At 48.7% G+C, this 19,232-nt stretch overlaps 1 protein-coding gene across 5 annotated transcripts in view; it reads right to left on the bottom strand.

Moving 5' to 3' along the window:
• The window catches only part of LOC114061891 (protein CEPU-1), a 339,159-nt gene that overhangs the window by 91,312 nt on the left and 228,615 nt on the right, over positions 1-19,232 (bottom strand). The window contains exon 1 of one of the 5 annotated variants that reach the window (XM_027892805.1): positions 17,601-17,658. The exons of the other annotated variants lie outside the window; for them this stretch is intronic. Within the exon in view, the coding sequence (XP_027748606.1) occupies positions 17,601-17,638 (38 nt within the window). The 5' untranslated portion in view covers positions 17,639-17,658. Of the gene's footprint in view, positions 1-17,600; positions 17,659-19,232 lie in introns of those variants that run through there. 5 annotated transcript variants of the gene reach the window in all.

Here is a 19,232-nt window from a genome sequence, read left to right as displayed (position 1 = left end):
GCTTGTCTAACACTGATTATACCCAGCAGGATTTCTGTGCTACACGAGGTGTCAGAGTCCCGACAACGCGATGATGGACTCGCCGGTCCAAGGCCAGGTGTAATAAGGCAGCAGCTGCTTTTCCGCTCTGCTCTGGGATCTCTCGTCCTTGCAGAGCATATTTTTGGGGGATATTTGACACTCCTTCCCTGAGCAAAAGCTGCCACAGCTGACAGCAATGAGTAGGCATGGCAGAGATAAGACCTTGGAGTGATAAGAGGGCTGGGGTCGGTTCTACTTGGCAGAGGAACGAGACAGTTCCCAGTCCAAACACAGAATCAGGGAATATCCTGAATTGGGGCTCACAAGGACCACTGAGGCAACTGCTGGCCCTGGAGTTGCACAGGACACCCCGACAATCCCACCCTGTCCCTGAGAGCGTTGTCCAAACCCTTCTGCAGCTCTGGCAGCCTTGGGGCTGTGCCCACTGCCCTGGGGAGCCTGTTCAGTGCCAACCACCCTCTGGGGGAAGAACCTTTCCCTGAGATCCAACCTAAACATCCCCTGACACAGCAAAACCACAACCAAGCAAAACCCAATGCACATCCAAACACTGAATCCTTCTGGTTGCCCTGCTGTGATGGTACAGAACCACTACCATAGAAAGATACCATATATATATATATATATATATCCACATTCAACAAGATAAGGAGGAAGAGGCAAAGTTTCCTCCTCTCAGTCTTCTGTCTCCTACCACAGGAGGACAGTTCAGGCACAGTTCACCTCCCAGATCCCAGAATAGGAGCAGTTTGCTGCAATTCCTACTCTCTGCATCCTGCCCAGCCCTGCTCAGCTTCGTACCAAGTGCTCAACTACATCACCTCCAAGCCATGGATGGCAAACGGGGCAAATCATTTGGGGTTTGGGTGTTTTTTATTTACGAATATTTTTGCTCTTTAATTTTGATTTTCCTCCTTGCTGCCTGCTGGCCTTCCCTTTTTCTTTTTATAGATCAGAGCAATCACCAAAAAGGACAAAACCCCAGCTTCCCAGAGTGGGAAAGGCAGGCAATCAGAGCCAGTGGAAAAGACACTCCGGGAAGCCAATGACGATGGGAAATAACATTTACCAACCTTGGGCTCAGCAGGCCCAGGGTACTTTGCCTGGCTGTTTGAACAGTGTGTGCTCCTCTTTCCCTTTGAGTGCAGCGAGCAGCTGGTCTCTAAGTAAGAGGACCTGAGGATAAGAGCTCTGGGGTGATCACTGGAGCAGCCTCACGGTGCTGCCGTGTGATTTCTGCTCCCGTGGCTGGCAAAGTCCCTGCAGCCGAGTTTATACACAGGGGGTGTTTAATGACTTGTGTCTGCTCATCACCCACCTCTACACCAAACAGCAGTGATGTTTTAAGATCCTTGAGCAGCTCTCTGTCTGTCCCCAGCCGTGGCTGGCAGCTCTGCAAGGGGCAGGCAGGAGGCTGGACACAACACTCTCCTCCTGCTGCCCTCATTTCCCACAAAACATTCAGCAGAAATAGGCAGTGGCTCAGTTTGCCACCTCATTTCAAAGGCTGGTGCCTCCAGCTGCCTCTTCAAACCACCCTTGTAGAGGAAGGAGGCTTCATTTGGCATTTGTTTAGCAAGGAAAAAGCACGAGTCCTACAAAAAAGCCACGAGCAGGATGTCATAACTATTTACTGCTCACCCACACGGGATTGCTGCTGCAGCATTATCCTCCCAAGCGCACACATCCCATTCCCAAGGAATCAGCGAAGCACAACACATCTCCAGGGGAGAGACACAGAGAAGGACAGGGGGAAAAACATCTCCAGCTAGAGGACAATTTGATTTTAAAAGAAATCTCTCATCTCTCCACACAAAGAGTACTCATTATTCTCCAACAGACTGGAGATGTGACATGGAAAAATCTCACCTTGACCCCCTTTATTCTGCCTCAGCATGGTGGAAAGGAAAGCTTCTGCCCATTCTGGCTGCCAACACCATGGAAGAGGAGGTGGAGCACACTGGGCTACCAAAGTGCCACCTTTCCCTCTACTCATCCATAGTCCAGGACCTGGATAACTACAGAACTCCCAAGGAGCAGAAGAAATAGGATCTCCTGTAGACTGTGGTACATCAAGTCATACAGGGAGCAATAATACCACCTATAGCCATAATGACTTTCTCCCAGCTCTGATTTCTCTCCTCCTCCAGCCCCAGCTGTGGTCAGTGGGACCAATTTCACAGCTGCTCAGTTCCAAATTGGACTTGTGCTTCCCAGCTGTACTCCTGGTCCTGTATTTGTTTGCTATCAGCTTTAATTAGGAGAGGTTTCCTTGCCTGACACATCCAACCCTCTGCTCCAGCTTCTCCAAGGCCACTTTTCCTCACCCAGCCCGTGATGAGAGGTTTGAAAGCTTGAAGCTGCTGCCTTGGATCCATCTCTTCAAATCCTGCCCTTCCAGCCAGGAAAAGGCAAGGAATGAAGGGACACAGACCCCCACCCCAGTGATGGGCACCTTGGCCAGGTCTCTCCCTGCCTGCTCTTGCCGAGCCGGGATGCAAGAACTGAGCTGGAGAAATCAAAGCTGATTCCAATCTTATTACCCAACACGGCCCTATCAGCTGAGACAGCGACATTTATCACATTAATAGGAATGATAGAAGAAAACTGGGATCCTGTCCAACAAGAGCACTTTATCACATGTTGCACTGTCTTACAAATCCAATTATCACCAGCCGAAGGTCTTAACGGCCCTCCAAGAGTGGCTCTGAAAACCTTAAAAGACTATAAAAGTACTTGCCCAGAGCCTGCAGCATCGCCTCTGCCAGGGCTTGGGAAGAAGTATCACATCCTACTCAGATTGTAGCAGCTTCATCCAGGAAAAACGAGCCAGTTATCACTAGGAAATTCCCACCTTGGCGTGGGAGAAGGAAGGAGAAGGCCAGGTCAACCAGCCCAGCTGTGACACAAGGAAGGGAAGCCCAGCACCAACGGGGCAGGGGTGAAAACAATGCATCCCAGGGATGCCTCAGGATGCTGCCCAAAACCTGTGGGATTTATCCATGCAAAGCCTGAGGTGCCATCCAAAAGAGAGGCAATAGGAGTTTGCTCTTCTCTCTGGTTTTCCAGACCAATAACAGCAGCGGGAACAGACCTCTACAGGCACAATCCCAAAGGATTTTGCTGCTCTCTTGGCCTTCTGGCCTGTCTCACTGTGAAAAGACTCGAGCAAAGCTTTTCTCAGCTCTCACTGAATGAGAAACAGTCAACCCAGCATCAATCCCCGATTCCCTTCAGCTGTCAGTTACTAAGGTTGCATTCCAGCTTGATCCCAAATGATTTTTTCCCCCCATTTTCGATATTGCAAGCCAAGCAAAAAGCAAAAAAAAATACTTTTTCCTCCTCCTTCCCATTGCTGTAATGATTGTACCTTAAAAAACTTAACCATTCCCCTTCCACACTCCTGCCCTTCCCTCAGCATTCCCCAATCCTGCTTTGCCATTCCTCCTTTCTGCCCCACTTCAGCTGGTCAGGAATGAGGACCAGGGGGATTTGCCACAGCAGGACATGCTTTTCATGTCATTCTGCTCCACTTTGTCATTCTTTCTCCCCTATGAGAAAAGGCTGGGGCCTCAATGATCCTTGTGGGTCCCTTCCAACTGGGCATGTTCTGAGATTCTGGGATATCTACAGAGAGATGTAGCACAGCCCCTAATCAGCCACCAAGTCCACGGGCACAGAGGCCTTCCTGGATGGCTGCTCAGCATCTCCCACGAGCACAGCAGGTCCCTCTAATCTGGATTATTTCTGCCTGCAGGAATAAAGCTCCCACAAAACGAGCTTTACCCTCCCGAGCCCTGCAAAGGAAGAGCAGCTGCTGCCTCCCATAATCTCCGTCGGCGCCACGATGAACTAATGACCTCCTGACCCACCCAGCAGACGTGGGAATCTCTCTGCCCATTCCATTTCCAGGCATTACTGCTAAATAAAGCAGCAGCCAGGCAAATTACCCCAGTTCTCTGCAGGGTCCCCCCTTTTGTGGCTGTGGCACAAGAGAGCAACGTGCTTATCCACACCTGACTGGCATTACCAGTGCCGGGAACCAAGGGTCTCCATCGTGCTGCTCGTACATATTTAAAGTGATTTAATGGTTGTCATTCATTATTAACCACGGTTATTAGAAGGATGCTTAGGAACACATGGAGAAGGGGATCTTTGCCTGGCTAGACACTGCACAAGCGCTGAGCAGAATAAGAAAGACCTCTTCCAGGAAAAGCCCTGCTCCGATGAAACAGCAGCACTCGCAGGAAATATCTGGATTTGAGGGAGGGAAGAGGGGGGTAGGGTAAAAAGAAAGAGGAACACATATTTCATAAAAGCTTTTCCAGTCCTTAATCCTGGTGTATGTGATGGCTGAGTTGTCCCAGCAGGACTCACTGCCCTCTACTTACTCACACCGAGGTGGCCTGGGAGCCCCTACGAGGGGCACAAGCTTCGCTGAACAGGAAGAGATAAAAAAGATGCTCCCTCCCTCCCAGCATCCCCCTCCAAAAGACTCCAGGCAGGGATAAATCCAGTCAATTCACAAGGCAGTGGGGAGAAAAACCACACATTTGCAAAGCACTGTCGATGCTCAGGGTATTAACGAGACATTTTAATAAGCCCCATAACGGAAATTTATGTCAGGGTCCACAAAATAATACAGATGGTGGTTTATGCAGCCCTTGTATTTAAAACAAAGTAAATTATATGACCCTAAAACAATAGATGAAATTATAAAGCATACAAAGAAATGGAACATATCCAGCTCCTTCTCCAGCAGCACGGGAAGGACCCAGCTCTGCATCCCTGCATCAGCATCCCACCACTGGATGCTGCCCCTTACAAATCACTTTGGTGCCTTCACTCATTCCTAATTAAAACCAAAGGATGGTCCCAAGGCTTGGATTACAGAAGGGACCCTCTCCATGTGTGCACAGCAAAGAGACGAATGGCAGTGAGAAGTGTTGGATGAGAGGGGAGATGGAAGGGAGAGATAATAGGAAGAAGAAAGGGAAAATAAAGTGAAGAAGCTATCAAAAACCCAGGATTTTTGAAAGTGCAGCGTTAATCTTTTCAGAAATGAGGGGGATTTGGGAAAAAATGAGACTCATCCTGATGGCACAGCCTGAATTTAACACAGGTGCCTTGTCCTAGTGCAGCATCTGTGCCCATGCCAAGGGCATGAGGAGCTCCCACCTCTCCAGCCCTTTCCTCTGCCCTGGGAACTGTGAGGGACCTGGGGGTGGACTGAGAAATGAGACACAGCACTTCTCTACCACCTAATTTTCTCTTGGCAAAAATATCTCCCACATCCTTCACTTTTTCACAGCTGTGGAAAAAAAAAAAAAAAGAGAGGAGAAAAATCCCAAAGCTGAGCCACGGCGTGTTTTTTAAGCCTCCCGAGGTTTTGCTCGGCTTTGGGGATGGCAGAAGGTGCCTGGGCTGGGTGCTCGGTGCAGTTTGTTTTCAGCCCATAAAAGCACTTACCAGGTGGATTTTCCTCCATTCCCACAGAGCCCTGTGCACCGATGCTGAAAGCTCTGCTAAGAGGAGCTGTCAGGGCACATTATCCAGAGGGGCTGATGCCCCTGGAGGAAGGGAAGCTGGAACTGTGAGTGAGAACGGGGAGAGGTGACCGCCAGGCGAGAGGTGCGTCAGAAGGGAGAAGGGACACGATCAAAAATTTTAAAGTCCATTTGCTGGTTGGTTTTGGATGGACTGACAGCACCCCAGGCTGCTGCTTTAGCAGGCAGGGCACTGGGATTTTTCCCTGTGCTGCAGCCACCAGCCAGTGGCATTGCCTCTGGAAAGGTGGGATTTGTCTTTCCAAGTGGGATTTTTATTACCATCTTCATATCAATGGCAGCAGTTTGAGCTTGTCCTGTAGCACAAGTTCTCCTAATTGTCTTCAGCATGTAGCACAGGCTGGGATGAGTTGCCCTTGGAGATGCTCCCTGTTGATCCCTGATGAGGCTGAGGATCTTTGTACCCACCAAAACCCCACTTACAGTTCCAATTTTTGGTCAAAGGGATTTTGTCCTGAGCACACAATTGGTCCAAGTGGCAACAAAACACTATTTTCAAAAACACCAGGCCAGGCTGGGTGGGTCCTGGGCAACCTGATCTGGTGGGTGACAACCCTGCCCATGGCAGGGAGTTGGAGCTTGGCCTAAAAGGTTCCTTCCAACCCAAACCAACCTCAGCTACCTCTCCCTGAGGCCAAATTCCAACACCCCAAACAAGGGTGGGGGAACACAAAATGAGCCACCCCCAAAGCAGGGTGAGTGTCCCGACCTGTGCCTGTGGGCAGGCACTGCCAGCCGAGCAGGACACAGCAAGAATTACCAAATAACCCACTTCTGGGGATGTTTGTTGAAAACTATCATTGCTAAAAAATCAGTCTGTGGCTTGAAACAGATTTCACAGGCCTTTTGCATCTGTTTTTTTAAAATTTTTATAAGCCTAATGTAATCGTGGCAAGACTCATTCCCTATGTAAAGTGCTCAATCCCTGCAGACCAAGCCAAGGCATGAGACAGAAGCAGCCAGGAGGGAACACAACAGCTTGTCAAGGTAAAAAAAAAAAGTTAGCAGAGCACATCCCTGAGGGAGGAGGAGGAGGAGGACAGCAGAGGTGTCTCCAGGACTCGGCTCAATCCTGCAAGTCACTGTGTCTTCCCCCCTGAGGCCCCTGTCATCCCTCAGCTCGTTTTTACACCGGTTCAAGGATCAGCAGCAGTTGGAAGTCTGGGTTTTTAATGCCTGAAGCCTCAGCTTTCACCTGGCAGAACTCAGAGGAGCTCTGAAAACCCTTCTCGACAGGCTCTGAAGGTCTCCCTAATTGGCACGATGCAGCAGGAGCAGAGGGAGGCTCAGGGCAGGTGTAAGAAAGCTGGTTTGGGTACCAGAAATTCTGAGCACGGCAGGACTGAGCCCTGTCCTGGCTAATTAACCCCTGAAATTATTAGGGCGTGTTAGTTTGGTGAGGATACCCCATTTAAGGCAAGCAGGGCACAGACTCCAAGGCTGGTCAGTGAGCAAACCAACCCTTCTTGGCAAAGTTGTGGCTGCCCCATCCCTGGAAGTGCTCAAGGCCAGGTTGGACAGGGCTTGGAGCAACCTGGGCTGGTGGAAGGTGTCCCTGCCCATGGCAGGGCGCTGGGACAAGATGATCTTTATGGACTCTTCCAGTCCAAACCAGTCTGTGATTCTGTGTGATGCCACCCAAAGCAGCCATTCACCCTCTGCCTCTGCACCCACTCATCCCTCCCTCCCCCCTCCTGTGCTGCAGGACTTCCCAAGAGGCAGCAAGAACTGGGAAATCTCTTTGACAGGAAGCAAGGTGATATTATTGGCATTACAGAGCGATCAGAACGACCGGCCCGACAAAGTCCTTGCTATAATCCATTTCTTTTCCTACTTTTAGAGCTTTTGATTCTCTTCGACCTATTGGATACATATGGATTGCTACCGACCCAAGCAGGCACAGGAGGGAAATTACACACCAGGATGAATTCCTACACCATGCTGCAAACAGGGAAAAGATAAACAGCTCAGTCAGTCCTGAGGAGCTTGATTTGGGGAGATAATAAATTAGAGCTCGTGGGCAGGAGGTATTGAAACATCAGGGTCTAAAGACCATCAGCGGTGATCACCCAACAAAAGAATATTCATCTCCTCAGTGCAGGCTCCCTGGAGCTGCCTGAGCATCCTTCAAAGTAAAATCCCACAGACCTGAGCACCGGGGACAGCATTACCCTGACAGTGTAAACACATTAAGGAAGCAAAGAGTTACAAGCTCCGATGCCGAGAGTGTCGCAATCACGTCCGAGCTATTTAGCAAATAACGTGGAAAGAAGACATGATGGATAAAGACGAAATTAATGACTGAACTGGTGCTCAGTGATTATCAAGAAACTAGTGATGAGGACCTGATTACATTCACAATGGATAATAAAGGCTTGCCCCAATCAGTAATATATATACTCAGGGCTTCAAAAGGACTCATTTCCAACGCGGGGGAAAATTATGGGAGAAATTGGCTGGAAGGAAAAATGTCAACAGAGAAATGTGGGCTCGTAACACAAAACTTATTAGAGAGCCAAAAAGTCAGGACTCCGCAATCCAAAAAAGACAATTTTGGCTAAAAGCCCTATTCTTATTGCTAAAGCAGCAATCAAGCATAACACAAAAATAAAAGGAGAAATAGGCAGCAATCAATGTGCATTAGGAGTTATGAAGTGCATTGATAAGGAAAGCTAAAAACACCACCAGGGAGGCAACTGCTGCCTGGCAGAACCACTGAGGGGGTTTAACAGCGCAAAACCCAGCCTAGCCCAAGGCAAGCGGGTGCCTCTGCCCCAGCCTTGCCCAAGGCAGCTGGTTTCTCTCTGCTGAAAGGCATCATCAGGAATAAATCACCTCTGAGAGTGCGGGAGACACTCTGCAATTCCAACCAGGCCATTCCACCCCTCTGCAGCTCCTGTCCCTGTGCTTGGTGTGCCCTTCATGCAAAGCAAACAGAGCACCTAAAAGCTCCTGTCAACAGGGACAGAGCCAGATCACCACCCCAACAAACAGCCTCACAACCACCCCCAACAGCACAAGCCCAGCACCTTTGTCATCGGGGACAGATCCAGATCATCACCCCGACATGAATTCACAACCATCCCCAACAGTTTGACCCCAAATCCCTCCATTTGAGCTCATATTTTGGTGCAGAACTCATCATCCAAATGTCAGTTCAAGCCTTTTCAATACGCAAGGAGTGAATTAATCACTAACCAGCACCAGGGTGCAAATCATTTGGGCTGCTATCAGGGGCAGTAATATTGGGAAAGGAGGGGCTTTCTGGGACATTTTATCTTAGGAACCCTCAATCCCAGCTCAGTTTTAGCTCAGGTAATTACAGTTCACCTCCCCAGCTGCTCAAGCAGGGGAAGATACCCTCCTCCTGCCCGTCCCTGAGCGGCTGAGCTGGAAACGCTGCGCTCTGACAAACAGATGTGCCAAGCCTGGATATTATTGCAACGTCTTTCAAACAATTTGTATCCCCAGAACGGCGGTAAAGAGATATTGTATGGCAGATAAATTAAAGCATTTGGCCATAAAGCCAGGAACAGAGAGAGAGGGAAAGAAGCACAGACGTTGGAGGAGAGAGAGGTTTTAAATGAGATTAAAGAAAGATGGAAAGTCAACAGGAAAAGAAGGAATCCTAAAAAAAAAAAAATAATATTAAAGAAGCAGCAAGGATGCGCTTTCTGGGATTTGTGGATATGGCTGGGACAAAAGGGCAGCCCATTTGTGCCAGTCTCATGAAAAACTCAGAGATGAGAGGTTAAACCCTCATAAACACCTGGAGAAACAATAACAGTGGAAAATAGAAAAGCAGGGGATCCTGTCTGGCTGAGCTGCCCCAGTCACACCTCACCCCAAACAGGAGGCACAGGTAGATTGATCACTCCCATGACTGCTGCTGTTTACTCCTGAGTCCCTGAGATGGCTTAAAAAACATTTTTATTAAGCCAGATGGAGAGAGGGGGAAGGGGAAGAGGAGGGGGGGGAGGGAGATCCATCTATGTGCCAGGTGCCAACAAGGGGGAAGGAAGAGAAAAAGAGAAATCAAGCGTGGAAAATAAGAGAAAATGTAGTCGGAGATATAAAGCCTGTCAAATTGGCTGCAAACAGTAACAAAAGCAAAGGAGAGATAGTTTTCTCTTTAACAAATGCTTTGATCAGCTGTAGTTGATATAATTACTATATAAAGCTACAGCAAGACAGAAATAAGACACATTTATCTTCGCAGAGCAAAGAGAACCTTTCTGATCGCTTCCTCTCCTTGCCAAGCTGTGACAAGCAGATTCCAGGCTGGAAGGTCACACAGCTGAGATTTGGCTGGTCCCTTTCTGAGGGGACATGGGACATGAACCTGGTCCCTTGAGCTTGGCTTTGCTGGTCTGACCCCTGGGAGCCAGCCCAGCTCCTGCAGACCACGCCAAACAACGGCCTTGCACAGGGGGCAATGCCCTGGGCACATAGCAGGGGAAAAGGAGGTGGTCACAGCAATGGAGGAGGCCACTGGTAGGGAGTTTTCATCCCTCTGGTGAGAACCAGTTCAAGGAAAAAGGTGGAAACATCCCAGAGGAAAACTCTGGCTGCTGAGAAGCCCACGGGCATGAGGTGAGGAAGCTCAGGGAGGGCAGAACAGTTCACACTCAGCAGCTAAAACCTGACCTCACTATCCCCTGAACAGTGCAGAGAGGAGGAAAACAGTCAAGGAAATTTCCATTACAAATCCAGACACCCAACTCGCTGCTGCAACCACTCCATGGCCCCAACTACACGTGCTTTGCCTCCTTTCTCCCAGGAATCGACCTTCACCACACCCCTCTCATTGCAGCAGCTGGGCAGGTGAGACTCCCACCAAGAACACAATTCCCTGCCCCAGGCAGCAGGGAAGGCAGGACTCATCCCAAGCTCATTCCTGTTTTCAGGTCACACCACCCCCTGAGGGCTGATGCTGTGATTTCCAAACATCCCATTTGAATTTCAACCACTCTTATTTATTTCAGTCTAGCCAGGTAAGGCTAAAAAAAACAAAAAACAAAAAACACCAAACAAACCCACAACAAGCTATTTCTATGAAATATTTCCCTTTTGACAAAGTGACACTGCTCAGTAGAAACATAATTTAGCCTCAAAACCCTGCCAAGCCCCAGCAGCTCTGATCACAACCAGTACCATGTGCTGGGGGTCTGTCCCTGCCTTGTGACAGCCAGTCGAGCCCTCTGTTTGTGCACAGAGAGCAGGGACAGCCCTGCAATGCCTCTGGGATGTGAATGATCGTGGAATTATAGAATAGTTCAGGTTGGAAGGGTTAGGGGGCAGCATCTGGGGGGAGCAGGGAAGGTGGGAGCAGGGATGGAGCGTGTGTGTGCATAATGCAGGACGAGTGATGCAGCAGAAAACCGTGCCCAGGGGAGGCCAGTGCAGCAAAACAACACTCAGCAAGATGCATCGTGTCCTGTAACAGGACAACCAGGGTGTGTCTGAAAGGACCAGGGGTGGGGACTGGTCCCACATGGACCCTGGGGACGGGGAGGGGGAGCACAGCTCCCCTCTGCCACCACAGGCAAAGCCCTGATTTATATAGACTGGAACAATTTGTCGTCGGCTGTAATTTTAACTACCTCCGTGCTGAGGAGCCAATCAGGGTTTGTGCTCATCGAGGCTTTTATGGGTTCCCATAAAAGCAGCAAAATGAAAACTCAGGGGCCCTTAAAATATACTCCGCGGGTTTGTGCAGTGCAATTGGAGGCTTTTATGACTCCTGTCAGGGCTTTTATGACCCTGTAAAACTGTGCAGCGGCCCAGCCAGCGATGAAAAGTGACCTCAGATGTCTTAAAAGCCTAAATGGTCCTGTACATTTACAAGAGCTGGTGGCTGAATTCAGGGAAGCCCCGGGGGGACGTCACCCTGGCTCAGCTCTGCTGCTGGGGACGATGAGGGGCAGCACCACAGGGGCTCAGCATCTCCCTCAGAAAGACAAACCCATATTTTTCCTAAAATATGGGGGGTAATAAGCAGTTACCCCCCTGTCACAGGCCTGTTCTGCCAAGCCACGAGTTCCCTGGCTCCACATAACACGATTTGCAAACCTAGCTGAGCTTTAGAATAAGTGAGTTTGATGGCATCACACTCTCTCATTTCCCAACACAAACACCACTTGATTTAGCAGAAGCAGCAGGGTTTTGATTTCCTCCCCCCCCCCCCCCCCCCCCTTAAATGAAGCCAAGACTGGAAGATTAGGGATGCGGCAGGGAAGCAGAAAGAAAACCCATCAGGCAGGAAGTGACAAAGCAGCATTAATAAACTGCACGAGGTACCAAATGTCATCAAGAAATGGGGGGGAAAGAAAAGCAAAAAGGATAATACAGGATCCAGAGGCTGCAGGATGCTCGGGTTTGGTGCTGGGAGCCAGAGCAGAAGCACATTGGGTCACTAAGCCACAGAATGACAGTAAATGATGCATATAAAACCAGTAGCACATCTCAGAGAGCATTAGCAAAACACATGCCTGATCCCATAAAAAAATAAGCCATCTCCCCATGCTCTCCTGAGCAGGAAAATACGCCACAGTCTCTTAAAATAAGAAGAGTGGCTTCATGCATGAGAAAAATGTGAGTATATCAGCACAGGAAAACATCCAGGCTCCTCCAGGCCATGTCTAAATATGTGTTTTATTGCTGTGAGAAGGCAAGTGAGGAATCCCATCCCCAGCTGGGTCTCATTCAGTGACAGACAGGCCAAGCTGGTGCTCAGGTAGTGGCTTTGCAGCATTTCTTATTGAACTACAAACCAAAAATTTTGAGCTGGCAAGACTGGTCGAATACAAAATGGAATGGGGAGAACTATGGTCAGCGTGCAAACAATCTGCCCAAATTCAGAGCTGAAGCTGGGTGACTTTGTCATCCAGGTGGAATTTTTTCATGGGAATCCAGTGACAGCCATAGATCATCACAGACTGGTTTGGGTTGGAAAGGACCTTAAGGACCATTGTGTTCCACCCCCTGCCATGGGCAGGGACACCTTCCACTAGCCCAGGGTGCTTCAAGCACCTCCAACCTGGCCCTGAACACTTCCAGGGATGGGGCAGCCACAGCTTCTCTGGGCAACCTGTGCCAGGGCCTCCTCACCCTCATAGGGAAGAATTTCATCCTAACATCCCATCTAACCCAGCCCTCTGGCAGTTTAAAGCCATTTCCCTTATCCTGTCACTCCATGCTCTTATAAATAGTCTGACTCTGTATCAGCCCTGGCTGATGGTGGGACTGCCAAACTAACATCTCTCCCCCAAAACCCTCATTTTGGAATATAATCCTTAACCCAACCTCAGATGGCAGAAGTCAGGCCCTGATTAATATCACTAGCAAACAAACTCAACTTTTTTCATGGCTATTTCATGCTGCCTCCACCTTTCCCCCAGCCCTCGGGCTGCCTTGCAGCTTCAGCGCAGCGCAGGAAGATGCAGAGGAGTATTAATTCCATGGAGAAAGGGTCAAAATGAAAATGCCAACAGATTGGGAACATGCCAGACTTGCCAAAATCCTGCAATCCGTCTGGAAGTGTTCCTAAGCAACTCTGCAGACCCAGCAAAACACAAATCCCACGGTAAAACCGGAGTTGAGCGCGCAGGTTATTGACTATTAACATTCAGGGCAAACACATGCAAAATCAGAGTAAAGCGGAAAAAGAGAAACTGTCTTTATTTTCCTTTCCATCTCCCTGCTTCCCCCTCCCTTTTTTTTTTTTTTCTTTTTTTTTTTTAGGAACAGAGCATGGATGTGGAAAATAGCCTATTGAGCCCACTTCCCCGCCTCAGAGGAGCTGCAAATGTGATCCTTTGCTAGCTCAGACAAAATCTGCCATGCTACATTAGGCTTGATAGCAAATTTGCTACTTGCAAGCTTTTATCAAAACTGTATATCTTAAAAAATCTTAATAACGCCGAGCTTTCGGTTGGCCTTCCCAGCTGCCTCCTCCCACCCCTCCGCATCCCTCTCCCCGCCGGGCGCGCTCGGAACCAATTCCCAATTTGGAGCTCAGCGTTTTTAGCCGAGGAGAAAAAAAAAAAAAAAAACCAATAAAAAACTCAGGGAGTGCTGGGGTGGGGGAAGAAATCAGGCAGATCTCGCTGGCTGGAATTTATTCTGGCGTGGAGACGACGGAACGAGGCCGGAATGTTTCCTCCATCCCACTCGTGACCTGTTTCCAGGCCTTACAAGTTCATTTCGGAACGAACAAGCCATCGACAGGCAGCGGAACAAATGGAACACGGCCTCCAAGGGCTCTCCAGCCACGTTCCCCCACGGCTGGGAAGGTGCAAGGGCTGGTCAAAGATGTTTTCTTTTTTTTTTTTTTTCCCCCCTGGAATTGCTTGTACAGAAAAATCTTTCTCCTCAGCTGCTGTGTGATGTCTAACAAAAGCTCTGCATATGCTGGAGCCCCGGTCTCGTGGGGCTGCTGTAATAGCTGGTCTCTCCTACCCAGCCACCTCTTTTAATGAAATTTATAGAAATTTAATATCTCTGAGACCTCTTCCCTTCTGTCAAATTGGGTAGAAATTGGCCAGGAATTGGCCAAAGGGCTCAAAAACTACAGAGGGGTAGGAGTGGGGAAGGCAGACAGACAGGGACCATGTGATTGCACAGACTCCTCTCTGGAAGGATCCAAACTAAAAATCAATATCTGTTTCTTTTGTCTCTCTGGTTTTGTATTTCTTTTTTTTTTTTTTTTTTTTTTTTTTTTTTTTTTTTTTTTTTTTTTTTTTTTGGTTTTGTTGTTAGGAAGGTGTTTTTTTTTTTTACAGAGTAGAAGTCCTCATGGAATATTTTCTATGGCAAACGGTGTGATGGGAAGCTTTTGGCTGGCATTGCTCGGAGCTGCAGGACACCCTTTGGAAAGGGGATGTTGCCAATCACTCCCCCACCTCCTCAACACTCAATACCTGGAGTTTTCTCCACGTCCCATCCCCACAATGTCTAAACCTACAAGACAGGTGATGGAAAAACAGAGGTTTTAAGCCCAAGAGAAGCATAAAGGCCCTGCACATTGGTTCAGCTCCACCAACTGTAAAAAGACACTTCATCTCCCTAAACCTCTCCACAGACCAGTATCCTTAACAAAAAAGCTCATTCAGCCCAAAATTGAGAGAAAATGAGAAAAGCTTTGGTGGACTTGTTTAAACCTCTGTTCCATCATCATCTCCAACTGCAGGAGCTCCATCTCGAGCCAGACTGACCAGGTTTTTTGTCTCTGGAGTGAATTCTATCACCCAGCAACTCCCTGAGCCAGCTGGGAGCTGAGGGTTTCCTTGAATGATATCAGAGGGATAATCTCCTTGCCCTGGCTCAGGAAGCAGGCAGGGGGGGTCTTAACTCCATTACCAAAGTCAATCGAGCAGATGGACACAAAGCTTTCCAGGAAAATGGATGCTCTGCAGAATTCCATGAGCTAAGCAGGGCAAACACGAAGGAAGCCATCCCAGATTGCTGTGAGGGAGTGCTGAACTGCAGAGGACTCTGCTTAATTCCTAATGGAAGTTTGTTCAAAGCTTTAGCAAAGGGCAAAGTCTTTCCCCCCTGCAAGAGCACAGTGCTCTTGCCAAGTACAACAATATCTGGATCTTGTAGCTTGCCCAGTTCCAGCAGGCCAAATCCTCAAATAGTACTTAAGGGTATTCTCTGAGGCTGGGCTGAACACGGAAAGCTGCTGTTGGAGCTCTCCAGCACTTCCTATCCGAGGAGCAACGGCACCTTGGCAGGCTAGACTGAAATTAAGCTTCCAAAGGGTGGCTAATGAGATTCCTTCCTCTCCTTTCAGCCCCTTCAGAAATGCCTGATTTAGGGTGAGACCTTGTGGACGAGAGGATTTTTTTTTTTTTCTTCCCCTTATAATACCAAGGAAGGAAAAGTTCCCGAGGATCCCTCTATTCTGGAATAGGGTTTATTCCAGGTATTCAAATGCCCAAATCCGCCCACCCTGATGTTTTGCTCACCACAGACATGCAAAGCTGCCAGTGTCTCCTTCTACTACTCAAATTGATAGCTAAGCATGAAGCTGTCGAGTCTCTCCCAGACAAGGCACAGAGAGGAGTATTTTTCCTCCATTAACCACCTTACTCCTCTGCTTGACTGATAAGTTACTACGCAGGATCCTCTGGATTTCCACGAGGAGGGAAAGCGATGACAGAAGCCCCTCTTTCTGGTTAATCCTGCAATTTGTCACTTCTCTTACAAAGCAAACAATCTGCAAACGCTCCAGATCCCTCTGGGAGAGGCAAAGGTGCAGCTATGAGGAGGCAGCCCCCAAATTCCACGGGGGGGAAAGGGGTTCACTGCAACCCACATTTCCCTGCACCATCCCTCTTGGCTACTTCAGCAGGGTTGTCACCTCATGCTGTTGGCTGTCACTCGGTGACTTGTCACCCTCCATCCCCCCCCTCGCCACGCTCTGCACACTGCATTCCCAACGAGGCTCCGGTCACAGCCACGCTCCTCCGGCAGCACCGACTCCCTGGAGCACAGTGACCAGATAAGACCTTTATCAGCTGACTCCATTCCACAACAGGGGGAACACGGGGTGAAATTCAAAGAGGTTGGAGTCTGACTTCATAAAGAAGGGCTGATTACCCACTTCACGAACCGGAGCAAAGCGCAGCAGCTCCCCGAGCCTCTCCCTATTCTCCGTGTCGGCTCACAGAAGGGATGCTTAGCCCTGTTCCCTTCTCCCTCTTTCCCAGCCAAGTGACATCTCTATCAGGCTCGCCAAACCTGTTGTTCCCTGCTTGGAGACCCTCAGTAGGAGATACGGAGTGATACAGCATCTCTGCCTCTCAACCAGAACTCCGGCAGGAAAGGAAAATCCTTGAGGAATTGAGATCCCCCTCCAACAAGCATCTCCCTTGGGAGCTATTTCCTCGCCTGGCTGCACTGCTCCACTCGTGTCACAGGGAGCTGAGGACGTGGCGTGGCCCAGACCTGCATGTCAGCTGCGAGTCTGCCTTTAAAGGAATGGTTTCTCCTGTTTCCCCGAGGAGCAGGGAGCGAGCGCTCGCCCGCACGCACACAATCGATAAGTCGTCGGGTCTTGGGGAACAGCTCTTTTAATTACAGCTCTCCCGGAGCTGGGAGCAGGGTGTGAGGTTGGCAGAGAGGCCTTGCAGTGGAAAACAGGGAAGGGCAGCCCCTGGGGGTGTGCAGGGACCACGGGTGACAAAAATGCAGGGATTTACCATTTCTCCCAGTACACTCCCAGTCCCACCTGGGGACTGTCCCAGTCTGATCCAGCCCCTGCCTCACCCCACCCTGGTGTCAACACCTGCCTAGGCAGCAACACATCTGCTATTTGTCACACAGGGACTTAATCCAAGGAACTTTTCGCTGCTGGCTTTATCCATCGCATTTACCTGCTGATCTCTCCCATCTCATCTCGCATTCCATGCAGCCTCCCCTGAGCTGCAGCTGGTTTGTGAGCAGCAGGAATAAAGCCTGATTTAATACCTGGGAATAGGGTGCAGTGCCCTTTTCTGGGGAGCAGCAGCTGGGGCGATCCCTTTGCAAGGGGCATCGGGATGCTGCCAGTCTTCTCCAGGCAAACAGGCCACTTGATCCCCAAAAAACACAGCCAGGAAAAAGGTGAGATTCTCACACTAAGTCTCCCCTGGATTCATCCAGCTCCCCCATCCCTCCTCCCTCTCGCCTGCTCCTTCTTTAACTCCGTTTCCAAGTGCTGAGTTACTATCAAGGAAGGTTTAATAGGATCCTGGATTTTAAAGCCACTGGCAACACAGTCTGGGCCTTTTATGGTTAGTAATGAATAAAAGAACCCAAATCACCTTTTTTTTTTTCTTTTTTTTCTCTCTCTTAACAGTCTCTGCCTACAAATTAAAGTCATTGTGCTTCTCACTCTGCCTCACTCCTTTTGTCTTCCTCCAATGCCATTCAAGCCAGTGAGGCACTAGTTCAATATGTACCCTGATTCTCTTCCCCCCCTTTTTTTTATTTTGCAATATTTACCCCTTTCCAATCTTCTCACTCCTTGCTCTTACTTCCATTCTATCTTTGCTCCTTCCTATCCTTTCCTTTTTTTTTTTTTTTTTTATTATTATTATTTTTATTTTTTATTATCCCATATTATCACAGGAGCAATGACATTTTGGAGCCCCACAGCAGAGTGAAACCCTTGACTCCTTTCCCTAGAGCTGGCAACCAGCCCTTCACGGTAGAAAAAGCCAAAATTGCTACTATCTTGTCACCAATTCTGGTTATTTTTAGCACTCCCCGTCCCTTAAAGCGCCAGCTCCCCGAATCATGTGATTACGGCATGAATCTTATCTCCGATCTAAAAAAGTTTCATGCCCTCACAGCTGCCAGAGAAGTGCTGGGAAAGATGAGTCAGACTTTCAAAAACAGGCAGAAAGACTGAGCTTAACTGTATCTTGCTGAAACCCGTAACTCAGGGGGCACCTAACCCCGCTTATTAAATGTTCCTAATTTTCAATTCAATGCTGGAGAGAATTAGCCATTCAACCACTGCTGGGTGGCTTCAGAAGTCTCCCCGTTACCTCACTTAATTAAGACAGCACAGAAGATCTTCATATCCTTTGGGTGAAGCACTGGCTCTGTTGGACATTTTTTCATTAGCGTCACCATAAATAAGATTTCAAGCCTTGGCATTTACCACAGGAGCGGGATGAAGAAATCAACGGGAAGACAAAGCCTTTTGGTAACCACAAGTGGATTTCAAGGCAAACCCGACTCTCTTATCTTCCCATTTATCTTTATCCCATTGATACAGCGCTATCGATGTCCGGCCCTATCTGATGGCGCACTAACAGCTCTATTTGCAGCTCACAAGGAGATAGCCCCGCTCCCTCCCCCCTCCCCAGCAGATTTGGTATGACAGGAACGTTACATGACCTTTCCCTCCACTTTTTCCCCCTGCCTGGACTTATTCTGCCTTCAGAAATTACCAATCTCAGCCAGCCCTAAACAGCGCCTGGTTAACTGGGAATTTTAATATATAAGCCAAGGGGGAAAAAAAGGACAAGAAGAGGAAAAAGATGAACCTCCTGATCTCCGTCTCATCTCCCTACCAGTTCCTCCCTGTCTCATATTTACCCTTCTCACACAATTTTTCCTCTGTAAAGCTTGAGGAGATGCACTGAACGACACAGGATATTTAAGTACACATTTTACCATCCTACTGTTATTCATTATTAATAATTTGCTGCTAACTCTGCCCTTGCAAGCACCTCTATGAGGGAAATAGAGTTTGTAAATACCCACAAGCAGATTCCCAAGCCATGCTCCTTCCCTGTGCCATTAACAGGAGCACATCCCTGCTTTTTCCACTCCGCTCTTTGTGTTCCTTCTCCAGCTCTTTTTCCAGGGAGATTATAGCTGGATAGATGCTTCCTTCACCCCCACACAAAAGAAAACTCAATCTCTTCAGATGAGCCCCAAAATACATTTTCCCACCTTGTGACTGAACTTGAACCTCCTCCACTTCACCCTCCTTCCAAAATAACCCTGAGTTGAGCAGTTCAAATTAAAGCAAGGGCTGCGTGTTTGTCCTCCCCCCCCCTCAATCCCCTAATTCAAATGACACACTCAAAAATAAAAAGCCATTTTTGGCTTTTTTTTCCA

This window comes from Empidonax traillii, unplaced genomic scaffold (genome assembly GCF_003031625.1).
Source record: "Empidonax traillii isolate 1590-97213 ecotype Southwest subspecies unplaced genomic scaffold, ASM303162v1 scaffold369:size587591, whole genome shotgun sequence".
Taxonomy (NCBI): Eukaryota; Metazoa; Chordata; class Aves; order Passeriformes; family Tyrannidae; genus Empidonax; species Empidonax traillii.
The sequence above is the reverse complement of the archived record's forward strand: the minus strand, read 5'-3'. Positions and strand labels throughout refer to the sequence as shown.